At 44.8% G+C, this 13,416-nt stretch overlaps 1 protein-coding gene across 3 annotated transcripts; it reads left to right on the forward strand.

Annotated features, from left to right (window-relative positions):
• The first annotated feature begins 1,573 nt into the window (after positions 1–1,573).
• Positions 1,574–13,413, forward strand: MCRS1 (microspherule protein 1). Of its 3 annotated transcripts, none has more exons than XM_023504257.1 (15): positions 1,574–1,685; positions 2,811–2,918; positions 3,641–3,779; positions 4,223–4,361; positions 5,086–5,244; positions 5,435–5,544; positions 6,090–6,198; positions 8,285–8,423; positions 11,166–11,241; positions 11,694–11,722; positions 11,876–11,968; positions 12,236–12,318; positions 12,432–12,519; positions 12,764–12,891; positions 12,979–13,413. In XM_023504257.1, the coding sequence occupies exons 2-15, from the start codon at positions 2,909–2,911 to the stop codon at positions 13,063–13,065; spliced, it is 1,389 nt and encodes a 462-aa protein (XP_023360025.1). In that variant the 5' UTR covers positions 1,574–1,685; positions 2,811–2,908; the 3' UTR covers positions 13,066–13,413. The 3 variants fall into 3 exon arrangements, with proteins under 3 accessions (XP_023360025.1, XP_012405890.1, XP_031793812.1); XM_012550436.3 differs by lacking the exon at positions 1,574–1,685 and adding an exon at positions 2,355–2,446; XM_031937952.1 differs by lacking the exons at positions 1,574–1,685; positions 2,811–2,918 and having other exon boundaries at positions 3,696–3,779; positions 4,212–4,361.
• The last annotated feature ends 3 nt before the right edge of the window (positions 13,414–13,416 follow it).

Genomic DNA, 13,416 nt, shown 5'->3' on the forward strand with positions numbered 1-13,416 from the left:
AGGTGAGGCTACCCACCACCACCTCCACAGAAGGTGAGACCACAGAGCACAGAGCTAAACTGATCTCAGAGTCTTCTCCCTGCCCCCCCCCAACAATTCCACCAAAGCTCCAGTTTCTCTATGCCATCATATCTAGCCATTCAGAACCTCATCATTAGGTGTCCAAGTCAATACAAGTCAAGGCCTAAAGGTAGGAAGGTATATCTTCCTGAGTTCAAATCTGGCTTCAGACGCTTACTTATGGATCCTGGTCAAGTCACTTAATTGTGTTTGCCTCAGTGGCCTCATCTGTAAAATGAGCTGGAGAAATCAATACAGTATCTCTGCCAGGAAAATCCCAAATAGGGTCATAAAAAGTTGAACACGATTGAACAACAACAATCAAGAAAAATAAAATGAAAAAAATATGCTTCAATATGTATTCAGACTCCATCAGTTCTTTCTCTGGAAGTGGATATTATTTTTCACGGTAACTCCTTTGGAATTGTCTTTGATTATTGTATTGGCCACTCATAGATCACCATGCAATATTACTATTACTATATGTAATGTTTCCTGGTTCTGTTCCCTTCACTTTGCATCAGTAAATGTCTTCCCACCTTTTTCCTAAAACTATACCTCCTTATAATACAACAGAACTCCCATTACAATCGTATACCACAAGTCTCTGCAAATCTTCAAGAGGTGTGTAAATTATTATCTACCTTTAAAGAAATGGGAAAATTCGGAAAAGTTGGGTAATAATCTTGTTCTAGAACAGGTGGCTTTTGAGATGTTTTTTTTGTTTTTTTGTTTTTTTTATAGTAACTTTTTATTGACAGAGCTTTTGAGATGTTAATGGGCTCGATGGGAGCTCAGTTCCAGAAGCTTGAGGGATCATGTAAACAAACGGTGACAGAAGCTGGTCAGAAGATGGAAACCACGGGGCTTGGGCGGGGCCCTAGAAAAGGAGAGGACAAGAACCGAAAGCCATTAGAAACCCCCCCTCCCCGAGCTCCAGCTGGGGTCAGGACCCGACGGACGGCAGGCAGCCGGTCGCTTTGTCTGCCCGACGTTTTGGTACAAGCCCGGGGCTTTAAGCCACCTTTAGAGAAGGTGCTCGGGAAATGCAGGAATCGACACAAAAAGAACGAAGAAGAATTATCCTGCAAAGGGCCCCCGGGGAAAGGCTTTCGCTTTGGAATAACCGCTCGGCCAAGTCCGGAACTCTCTCTCCACCTTTAACTTGAGAGTGCTCCCAGGCTCCTCCTCCTCCTCCTCTTCTCCCCCGCCCCCCGCCCTTGCGCTTGCGCAGTTCTTCCCTTTGCCACACGGCCACCCTCTCCTGCTTCCCAGTCCTCCTTCCCCGTGGCTGAGAAATGTCCAGGGGTAGAAAAAAAAGCAAACGTCCTAAGCGGGGCTGCTTCAACGTCCTCTGCTGTTCCCAGAAGTAACAGGAAGCGGGGATTAGTCACCTTTACCAAGATGGCGACGACTTTGGGAAGATGGCCGCCACCACATCTCTCTCCTTTCCTCTTCTCGCACTAGTATTTGCTACAGGAAGTGTTCCTATAACGAACCGGAAGGGAATACGCGCCCTCTCCCAAGACCCGGAATTGGAAGTATTTACCGAAAGTCGGTTGAGGCCCTGCGGCTGCTGCCGTCGCCGCGGAAAATACTGCTTTCGAGTCGGCAGCCCAGGAATGGTGAGACTCCCCTCGCCCCACGCTTTGATTCTGAGAATCTTGACAGCAAACGAGAGACGCTTTCCCCCATAAGTTTGGGGGCCCGCCCTGGTAGCGCCCCGAAAATGTGCGCATGCGCTCCCCTCAGCGAGCCTCGGGAGGGGGTACGCATGCGCAAACCCCTCGGTCTTCCCACGCCCCCTCGGGGCTGGGACCCCGGGCTGGTAGTGACAGCCCGGATCGGTGAATCTCTTTTCCCCGGTTTTTGAGCAGTTTTCGAGGAGGGCCTTGCTAGCCCAGGAAAAAAACGAACGCTCGTCTCCTTACTCCCCGCCTCCGCTCCGTCGCTGCCGGGGCTGTGGGGGAGCTGGGGCATTCAGGGGGCGCCCTGGGAGGGAAAGCCTCGGGCTAAGCCCTCTTTCCCCTCCTCTCCGGCTGTGCGCAACGGCGTCTGGCCCCTCGCTTTTCCTTTTTTACATCATCGTCCTTAACTCCCGCGTCAGCTTGAGGAGAACCTTGTTCCTGGCCCCTTGTGGTCTTGGGCAAGCCCTCCCGGACCCGAGTCTGTTCTTCTTCCAAATGGAGGGGTTGAGTTAGATCGTCCCTGCAGTTCCTTGTAGCGCTAAATCAGACATCAAATGGGGAAGGGAAGCGGAGCACTCCGGGTGCCGGGAAGACCTGGGGGCATTGAGAGCGTCATCTGTAGCCAAGAGCGCCAGCATTCCCTGCCCCCGAAATCTCTTACCAGGGCTCCAGGACCGAGCCCGCGGAGCACCTGAAAGGTCCATCCCCTTTTAACTCCTGTCTGGTGGAGGTGGCAGTAAAACGGCCTTACACAGGAGAGGCAGTAAGGGGGGGGGGGGGGGGGGGTGCCTTTAATTCAGGGGGGGGTAGGCTGCCTTTAATTCAGGCGGCGACCTCTGCAAATACAACGTATCCTTCTCCTTCCACAGAATTCTAGAGAGCTGTTTCTAATTGGCAGAAATGCTGACATGATGGAAAGGTGATTTAGCCAATGAGGATCCCAGTCCTTTTCTATCCACAGAGAATTTGGAGCTAGGATGGCAGCCAGTTTAGGGAAAGGAGATGGGGACTGATTAGTCAGGAAACTCTTGTATCTTGAGGATTTACTTTTCTTCTTTGCAGACTTCCTTCTCAGCCTCTCAACTCACCCTATTTGAAGCCTTGGATGAACCTGTGGGACTCTTCCTATCCCTTTGGTTTGGCTTTAAGAGACTGGAAGAATGGACAAAGGTAGTATCAGTTCAGATCATCAGATCAGCTCTCCTGACTTATAGGTCTTAACTTCCCACCCATATATGCCACAGTTTTCTCAGTCCTAATGAAATATCACATCTTTCCTGTCTCATCCCCTCCTTATCATACAGCAGGGGTCACATTTGACTCTATGGAAATACACTTCCTGTTTCAGTCACATTTTGGTGACAGATAAATTTTTGCCTAGAATCCCTTGTTGGCGTCACATTTGACTCTATGGAAACACACTTCCTGTTTCAGTCACATTTTGGTGACAGATAAATTTTTGCCTAGAATCCCTTGTTGGCGTCCATATTCTGACTTGAGGGACTGTTAGGTGTCACAGTGGATACAGCACCGGCTCTGAAGTCAGGAGGACATGAATTCAAATTTGGCCTCAGACACTTAACACTTCCTAGCTGTCTGACCCTGGGCAAGTCACTTAACCCTGATTGCCTCAGCAAAACAAACAAACAAACAAACTAAATTCTGATTTGAGCATTTCATGTACAATATAACATGTGATATCAGAAGGACTGCAGAATTTGAAGATCTGGTCGTCATCTTCAAGGACTTCTAAAAGTGTATTAAACATGCAGATATCTAAGGAATAGGGGAAAAGAAGGCAAAATCATTATGGAGAAGGGTCCTCTTCTGCTGAGATGTAGATGTCCTATGTGGGCATATGAAATTAGATTTTTCCTTCCCTCTTCCTCTAGATCCTCAGGGACTGTTAGATTCATCTCTGATGGCATCTGGCCCTGCCAGCCGCTCAGAAGATGAGGAGTCATTGGCTGGGCAGAAACGAAGCTCTTCCCAAGCCTTGGGCGCTATTCCCAAGCGGAGAAGTTCTTCCAGGTAGTAATGATTATTGGGATAAGAGCAGGGAGGGCTATCGGTGGCACACAGAGCTCCCAGTTCTTCCCCTCACTCATACATTTCCAACAAGAGAATGAATCACAATACATGAAACTGTCTGGGGCTGGGGGATTGGCATAGCCCCAAGTTCTTTTCCCTCCGTTACCAAACTATATGTGGTGATAACAAGAATGAGAGATACTGTCCTCTTAAAAGCATCATCTGTATAGTAAAAGATGAAAGAAACATTCACTGATCTCTCTGTGGAGGCGTCATAGGGGAGGTCAGTAACTACCCTACCAAACCCCATTCCCAGCTCTTGAAGTGAATGCCTTTTGGATCTATTAACCTCTATCTCCTTCATGATTTGAGGTTACAGTTTCCTGGAAGAAACTGCCAGATGTGAAGGTAAGGAGGTGATAACTGGGGCAGATTCTTTTTAGGTTCATCAAAAGGAAGAAATTTGATGATGAGTTGGTGGAGAGCAGCTTGGCGAAATCATCCACTCGGGCCAAGGGTGCCACTGGAGTGGAACCTGGGCGTTGCTCAGGGAGTGAGCCTTCTTCCAGTGAAAAGAAGAAGGTGAGGAAAAAGCCTGGGGACATCCTTCACTGCCGTATTGATAGTGCAAGAGCTGGTTCTCTGTAGGTGCCTTTTACCTTCAGGTAGAAGGCCACATATTATTTGGGGGGGAGGAGGGAGCTGAAGGATGAAAGCTAGGAACATTCCACCCCAGCTCAAACTCCTGTGTAGTTTGGTTTCTTCCTATTATCCACGTTTTCAAATCTATATCCTTACCCAGAACCCTCTTCTTCCTTTCTCTCCCCTTCCCCCTCCCTTCCCACTCATCTTGTATAGCATCCTGTGTAGGAGGCACTAAGCATGTGTCTATTCTTGGAACCGGCAACCCGTTCTCAGCAGTGCTAGGGTGTAAAAACAATTTCCAGGTGGCATTGCTCTGGCCCTGGGCACTGTGCCAAAGGTAGCATGCTCCTGGCAGTTCTGATGAGTGTAGGAACAGAAACAGCAGCAGCAGACAGCAGACCCTGTGCGTCAAGGACTGCTTTCTACCCTCAAGGGCATAGAAACTGGGGAGAAAAATAATAAAATATGGAGTAACTGGGACAGGTACGCTTACTCTCTAGACTTCCTCCATGATGTTAGGCTAGCTCAGGTCTATTTAAGGGAGAATACCACAGAAAACAAACAAGCCCATCATGGTGTGCACTTATTCTCTTCTAGTCAAGACAGCTCCACTCCCTCCCTCAATCCCCAGCCACACTCAGCCCAAATCCCAATTTCCTAGGTATCCAAAGCATTGAACACACCAGTACCACCCAGCCCAGCCCCTGCCCCTGGCCTCACTAAGCGCATGAAGAAAAGCAAGCAGCCACTACAGGTGACCAAGGACCTGGGTCGCTGGAAGCCTGCAGATGATCTCTTGCTCATCAATGCTGTACTGCAGGTATCACTACCACATGGTTTGTCACCTGTGCCCTTTTCCAATCCCCACCTCCTCACCCCAAGCCAGATCCAGGCGAATTCATGCAGATTAGCCTGCTGTCTGACTATTCCAAGGGCAAAATGGGAACTATAGTAGGAGATCTCTTCCCTGATTAAAATTCTTCCAATAACTCCCATTTGGGGCCTTGCAGACCAATGACCTGACATCAGTTCACCTGGGTGTGAAATTTAGCTGCCGCTTCACCCTTCGGGAAGTCCAGGAGCGCTGGTATGCCCTGCTGTATGATCCTGTCATTTCTAAGTGAGTATGATATGGCATAGACATGGGTAGGGGTCAGGGACAAGGGAGCTGTTTTTCTGCCTTGTGATGATTAGGAGGAAGGATTCCTAGATCACCTTTCTGATATCCTTATTCCTTATATTTTTTTAAAATTAAATGATCAAATTAGGCAGCTAGTTTCCATTGTGGAGAAATTCTTGACCCTGAATCTTTCTAGTCTCTGGGAACACATTGAATTCAAAACAAGCAAGAGAACTGGATTAAAAGTTGAAAGATATAGATCTTAGTTTCATTGGTCCCACTAATTATCTGGGTGATCCTTGACCAAACCATCTAGCTTCTCTGGGCATCAATTTCTTTATTTGTAAAGTGAGAGGAGGTGAGTGCTTTGGTCGTCTTTCTTAAAAGCTGTTAGCTTCAGGAATGGAAAGGTTGCTTACTTTAAATAGAGTCAAGCATCTAGAATTTGGATTCTGATGGCCATTGGGTACTACTAAGGGATAAGAACTACAGAGTGCTCTTCTTCCCTCCCTAATCCCCATTCCTCTTCCTTTATTCCCCTCCAGGTTGGCTTGTCAGGCAATGAGGCAGCTACACCCAGAGGCCATTGCAGCGATACAGAGTAAAGCTTTGTTCAGCAAAGCTGAGGAGCAGCTTCTAAGCAAAGTGGGATCGGTAAGATAAGGGACCACTGTTGGGGGAGAGAGAAAGCAGATGGGGTTGGTGGAAGGGGAAGGTGCTAGGTAGAATTGAACTTGTACCATGACCAGTTATTAAGCACATGCTTTGTGTCAGATACTGGTAATATAAATAAAAGTAAGACCAGTCCCTCCTCTTAAAGAGTTTATGTTCCATTTGGGAAAGATATAGGATGTGCAAAGAAAAGCTAAGTATAGGACATATTCAGAATTATTGAAAAGACACTAATAACTGGGGGAATCTGAAAGAGCCCCTTGAAGAAGGTGACATTTGAGCTGATCTTTGAAAGAAACAAGGATTTCAAGAGGCAGAGGTGAGGGAGAGCATTCCAGACATGAAAAAACAGAATGTCATGTAGAGGGAGGAGCAAGTACACGGATTTGGCTGGAGGTTAGAGTGCATCAGATCGAGTAATTGGTGTGTTAAGCCTTGAACAAATTTGCATTCCAAGGTGATAGATTTTAATTGGCAAAGAGAACAGTTTGTATTTTATTTTAAAGGCAAAGAGGGGCCCATTGAATCTCCTTGAATAGGGAAATGACATTGTCAGATTTATGCTTTAGCAAAATCAGTTTGTTAGCTTTGTTTGGATAGATGGACAGGGAGAGATTGGAAGCAGGAAGATAAATTAGGAGCTATTGCAGCAATCCAGGCTAAAGGACTAAAGGTAATAGAGACTTGAACTAAAATAGTAGCATTGTGAGAGGGGATGAAGACATTTGCAAAATATTTTTAAATAGAACTGGCATGACTTGACAGTTGATTGAATTCAGAAGGTGAATCAGAATGAAGTATTCCGATTAAACTGTTATGTTGGGAATCTGAGGAACCAGAAGAATATTGTGTGACCTGCAAAAATTGGGAAGTTATTAGTTAAGAAAGAGGGGTATTTTATATATATATTTTACATGATGTTGTGTTGCCTATTAAACACATACAGACATACACATAGAGAGAGAGAACATGTTGTATTGCCCAGGTGGAGATGTCCAGGATGTGGGATTGGAACTGAAGAGACAGTCTTATTAGTTGTCTGCATAGAGATAATAATTGAACCCATGGGAATTGAGATTACCGAGAGAAAAGAGAGAGTGCTGAAATGAACCTTGGTGCTAAAATGAACCTTGGTGCAAGTTCAAGCATGGCAGGATGTATGTGTGTTGGGGTAAGGGGTAGAGGGCCAACAAGAGGCAGGAGAGTAGGGGGCAAGAAGGGGTCATGGCCAACTGTTTTGCAGAGTAAACTGAGAGTTAATCAGGGAGGAAGAGAACCTTCAGAAGAAAGCTCAGAATCTTCATTAGAAAATTCACAAAAACTCAAAGGGAAAAGGAATTCTCAACTGTATCAAATGCTAGAGAAGAGAAGGATAAGGGTAAAGAAAAGGCCATCATTGTTTTAGCAATAAAGAGATCATTGGTGACTTTTATTTTAGTCCAGTTTGTGTATGGGGACAGAAACTAAGTTGAAATGAGTTGAGAAGTGACAACTGAGCTCAAGATAAAGTGGGGGCAAAGCAAAAATTGGAAAATCATCTGAGGATCTTGAGATCAGAAAGAACCTTAAGAATTCATATCTGAATGGAATGTTGCTAACCAAATGAGGGGCTCTCCAGGTTCTTGAAGATCCCCGAGGACTCGTTGCCTTTCAAAGCAAACCATTCTACTTGTAGATAGTTCTCATCATTAGGATTTGTTTTCCCTGAATATGTTGAGCCAAAAATTTACTTTTGCAACTTCTCCCCCTTGAAGCAGAACAGGTCTAATCTTTTATCACTCTGTATGTGTACACACACACACACACACACAAAATGTGTGTGTGTGTATAAGATAGTGCTTCCCCCAACCAGTACAGACTACATAGACTTGAGTGTCAATGACATGGGTAGACATGTTCTCAGCAACAGTTCTTCCAGCTCTGACAGACACTTTGATGGGGCCCTTGGGGATGTTCTGGTTCAAATCAGAACCAGCTTCCTTGAGTCCTATTCTTTTCCTCTTCCCTGTATTGGTGGGGGAGGGAATCTCAGACTTCTTTGGGTACGGTGTGGTCCTTGTTTCCGTAGGCCAGTCAGCCCTCCCTGGAGACCTTCCAAGACCTGCTACACAGACACCCTGATGCCTTCTACTTGTCCCGCACAGCCAAGGCCCTGCAGAGCCACTGGCAGCTCATGAAGCAGTACTATCTTCTAGAGGACCAGACAGGTAACTGGCTACACTGAGGAGAAGTGCAGCCCGGTTGGAGATGAGGCTGCTGATGTGGTAGAAGGAGTTGCAGGAGCTGCTTTGGAGTAGCCATGCACCCTATGTAAAGTCAGTCCTGGTATCAGCACAGCAGACTGACCCACAGACTACTCACAATATGGATGGAAATTAGAGGACCTGGGTTCAAATCCTGTGTCCCCTTGCTATGTCAGTCATTTATTACCAAAGTAGGCATAATTTAATGTTTTCATTAAGATGCCTCTCAATTATATGAAAAAAAAAAAATTTAACCTTAATTTTAAAAAATTTTAAGTTCCAAATTCTCCCTCCTTTCTACTCTTCCCCCATTGAGTAGACTAGTGATAGGTTAGTGATTATAAATGTGATGTCATGCAAACATTTCCATGTTATCCATGTTGCAAAAGAAAATACACAGACAAAACAAAGTGAAAAAAGTATGCTTCAGTCTGCACTCAGAATTTATCAGTTTTTTCTCTGAAGCTGAATAGCATTTTTCATCATGGTTCTGATTTATCTTAAGAGTAGCTATTTTTTCCCCAGATGATTGTTACAGTGTGGCTGTTACTTTGTACAATATTCTTCTTATTCTACTTTCTTTGCCTATTCATATGACTTTCTTAGTTTTTCTGAAATCATTCTACTCCTTCTTAGGTCACAATAAGTATTCTATCACAGTTGTGTACCACAACATGTTCAGCCATTCTCCAATTGATGGTCATCCTTTCAGTTTCTAGTTCTTTCCACTACAAAAAGAGCTGCTATACCTGTGGTTCTTTTCATTTTTCTCTGATTTTCTTGGAATACAAATCTGTGGTCCTTTGAGCATAGTTCCAAATTGTTCTCCAGAATGGTTGGACCAGTTCACAACCAGCACATCAACACTGCATTAGTGTGATTTTTTTTCCCACAGCCCCTTCAGCGTTTGTCATTTTCCTTTTCTGTCATGTTAGCTAGTCACCCTAGCTCTTGAGCAAAGCATTTTGTCTCTTTGTGCCTTAGTTTCCTGCTCTGTAAAATGAAGAGAGCTGGACCAGAGGAGCTCTAAGGTCCCTCCCAATTCTGATTATTATGAAGGATGTGTGCTCAAAGTAACACCTAATGAAAGAGAGACATATATGCATATGCCATCTAACACTTTAGTGATTTACTAAAGGAAGAATGCGCTTTCGCTTTAATAAATTGGCACACACATGTATATATCTTATTAAACATCATTATGTTTACTGGACTGTAAAACAAGATGTAATGTAGCCCTTTGCTTGTATAATGATTTGGAGGATTAAGTATCACAACCACATTAATTAACATCCATTGTTGTTCTATAGCCTCCCTAACCCATCTGTCTAGGACAGCTGTCTCTAGGTGTTGAAAAGTTCCTATAGAAGGCTTTTCTCTTAAGATTCTGATCTTTGTTAGAGCTTGGCCTTTTAATGAATCCTGAAATCAAATCAAGTGACAGCTATCCTTTTCTTGGGTATGATCTAGCCTAGCTTCCTGGTTCTTCCTCAGTTCAACTGCATAAAATACTTTAGGAAGCATAAAGAACTGAGGCAGGATAAAATTTATTTTTGCCATTAGAGCTAAAAACTCAGGCTTATCACTTATTTTCAAGGTCATTACTAGCTTGAAAGTTATTTTGTATAAATTTAGTTATTAACTATTACTCTAAATAGCATTTTTATTAACATTCCTTTTTTTTTTTTTTTTTTTTTTGAGTTTGAAATTATCTCCTTCCCTCCAGCTTCTTCCCACCCATTGAGAAGGCTAGCAATATGATACATATTACACATGTGAAGGGATGCAAAAATATTTTTGTATTATGTTGCAAAAAACAAAAATAGAAAAATAATGTCTTACACTTGAGTTCATTAGTTCTCTTTCCAGAGGTGGATAACAGTTTTCATTGGGAGTCCTTTGCAGTTTTTTTGGAGCATTGCCTCAGTCAGAGTAGCTAAGTTTTTCACAGTTGATCAACTCTATGTTCTTCAGGTTCTGTTCACTTTGTATCAGTTCATCTAAGTCTTCCCTGGTTTTTCAGAACCCATCTTCCTTGTAGTTTGTAGTAAGTAGTATTCCATTACAGTCTAAATATCACTTTAAAAGTACAATTTTTGCTTTGATGTTTTCATACCTAGTTACTGTTTGAGAAATAGTTCGTTGCTAGCATGTTTTGAACTGCCCCCTGGGAGTGTAAGGCTGTCGTATAATCCACACTAAAGTATAACTTGTTGATAATACCTCCTTCCTCTCTCCCTTTCCTTCATCTCTTTTACCTCTTAAATCTTTTCATTTAGCTAATATGTTTGTATTCTGATGGCAACAATCCCCTTTTTCTTTGGCCTAGTTTCCATTACCCTGTTTCTTCTAAGAAAAATCTGAAATCTGTCCTAGACCTCTCTAAATACTCCTGGATGTGTCACTGTAGGGGATTGAGTTTTTTGATCTCTCTAATAGAAGTTACATATAGCCTAAATGTTTTTTGTGTACCTATTTCACAGATTTATCCACTCAGTCTTCACACTGGTACCTGGGACTAAGAGGGTAATTCTAGGGCAGGTTGGGTGTTACATAAAGTTAGGCTATCACCTTTCTATGAGGCATATAAACTTTCCCTTTCTCCTCACACTACCATAATTATTATGCATACCATTGCAAGAGTCTTATTCTTTATGTTATTCACATAACTTGTTTATCTCATCATTTTCTCTGTTCTCCATTCAGTGCAGCCGCTGCCAAAGGGGGACCAAGTGCTGAATTTCTCCGATGCTGAGGATCTGATTGATGACAGCAAACTCAAGTAAACAGTTGGGAATGTGGAGAGTCTGCATCTTTTGTGTTGGATCAGACTTTTACTTGCCCGTTACACCAGTGTGTTTGGGAATTTGGGTTGTCATTCTCTTCCTTATGCTGAAAGATACTAAGAACTAAGCCAGGTCCTTGATTCCTTCCCCCCAGTAGGCTCTGGTATCAGACTATAAATGCAGATGGGATTAGCCAGAATCAAGAAGGAAAGGGGTAAAAAAGAAAGGGAGAAGGGAAAGAGTTATCAAGCTGGAGTAGTAGCAATAGCTTCTGGGTTCCTATTGAGTGAAATGGACTGCTGTTGTGCCCTGGCTTCACACTGCAGCCTTGATTTCCCAGGCTGGATCTATATTACCCAAAAAACCCACTATACAAGGGATGAGCTGTATGATTTGGAGCCTAGATCTAACCCATTTCTCTCTTCATTGCCCTCTCCTCATCACTTAGGGACATGCGGGATGAGGTGCTGGAGCATGGTGAGTGGCCGATGTTCTGGGGCTGAGGGCAGGGAAGCAGGGGGAGGAGGGAGGCTATAGAGAATGTTGGTGTGAAATCCAGCACCCTGTGGCAACCTGGAGCAAGACATGTAGGGGGAACTTTGGGGCTCACCGCCCATCTCTCCTCCTCAGAGCTTACAGTTGCTGATAGACGGCAGAAGCGGGAGATTCGGCAGCTAGAGCAGGAGCTGCACAAGTGGCAGGTGTTGGTGGATAGCATCACAGGTGAGGATGTCTCCTTCCCTCCCACTGGTCCTGCCATTCCTTAGGTGGCTTAGACTTTTTCCTCTCCCAGTATCAGAGGGCCATTCCCTCTATCTCTGAGTGCCTGTTATTCAAGTAAACTGCATTGTGCCCCTTGTTCTTTGGGCTTCTGAATCATCTTGCACAATAGACAGCATGAGCCAGTAATTTCCTATGTGGTCTAGAGGGAGTTAAGGACAGGGTTTTCCTGCAGAGGCAGACTCTTCTTCAGCCCTGCTCCTTCCCCAGGAATGAGTTCTCCAGACTTTGATAACCAGACCCTGGCAGTGCTGCGTGGACGCATGGTGCGATACCTGATGCGTTCTAGGGAGGTAAGGAACGCTCACTTGCTCCATTTCATTTTTTCTCTCTGCCCTCCTCTTCTCTCTGTCCTTCTCCTCCTCTGTAGCTTGATTGGCAGCCTCTGTTCTTGTTGTTTCCTCAGATTACCCTGGGCAGAGCTACCAAGGACAACCAGATTGATGTAGATCTATCCCTGGAGGGTCCAGCCTGGAAGATCTCCCGAAAGCAAGGTACCCCCAGAGAAGGGGCCAAGCAGAAAGGCCTCTCAAGTACCCTATCTCCTAGTCCCAGAAACTCATTTCTGATTAATTTAGGTCTTGCCTGATCTAAGGTAGGGAGGCCATCAACATGGTGTTTGAGAACCTGGAAGTCTTTTGTTCCTTGAGGAAACTGCTTCTGGAAAACTGGGGGAAGGAGGGGGAATGAAGTTCCAGGCCTGTCCTTTCTCTACCTTTCCCCTGTACCTTTCCTTAGGTGTCATCAAGCTGAAGAATAATGGTGACTTTTTCATTGCCAATGAGGGTAGACGGCCAATCTACATAGATGGTCGGCCCGTCCTTTGTGGCTCCAAGTGGCGGCTCAGCAACAACTCGGTGGTGGAGGTGAGTTGTAGAGTGCAGAGAAGGGGTTTGGAGTTACTGAGGATCACTACCTGAAACCCTAAGAACGACCTCTTGTATTGCTTACAGATTGCCAGCCTGCGATTTGTCTTCCTCATCAACCAGGACCTCATTACCCTCATTCGAGCTGAAGCTGCCAAGATAACTCCACAGTGAGAGAGGATAGGAGCCAGCCAGCTCCTCTCTGGGCTCAGAGCTCTCTTGTTTCTCAACCGCCATGCTAGTCTGAGAGAGCAAGCTCTTCAGAAAGTTCTTCTATCCCCTGGATGCTAAAGCTAAAGCTCCAGATGTGGGTTGATTGAGCCCTGAGGGAGGGAACGAAGGAAGGAGTTCATTTGGGAAGAAATCCTGACTCCCACAGTAGGAGGGAGACCCTATCCTAATTTGGGCTGGGACCCAGCAACCCGTTCTCTCAGCAATGTCAGTTCCAGATTCTACCCAAGAGTCTTCCTCTCCCTGACAGACTTTTCCCCTTTTGTAAATAAAGCACCAAGCTCTAAATGATTT

The sequence above is a fragment of the Sarcophilus harrisii genome, chromosome 5 (assembly GCF_902635505.1).
Source record: "Sarcophilus harrisii chromosome 5, mSarHar1.11, whole genome shotgun sequence".
NCBI lineage: Eukaryota > Metazoa > Chordata > Mammalia > Dasyuromorphia > Dasyuridae > Sarcophilus > Sarcophilus harrisii.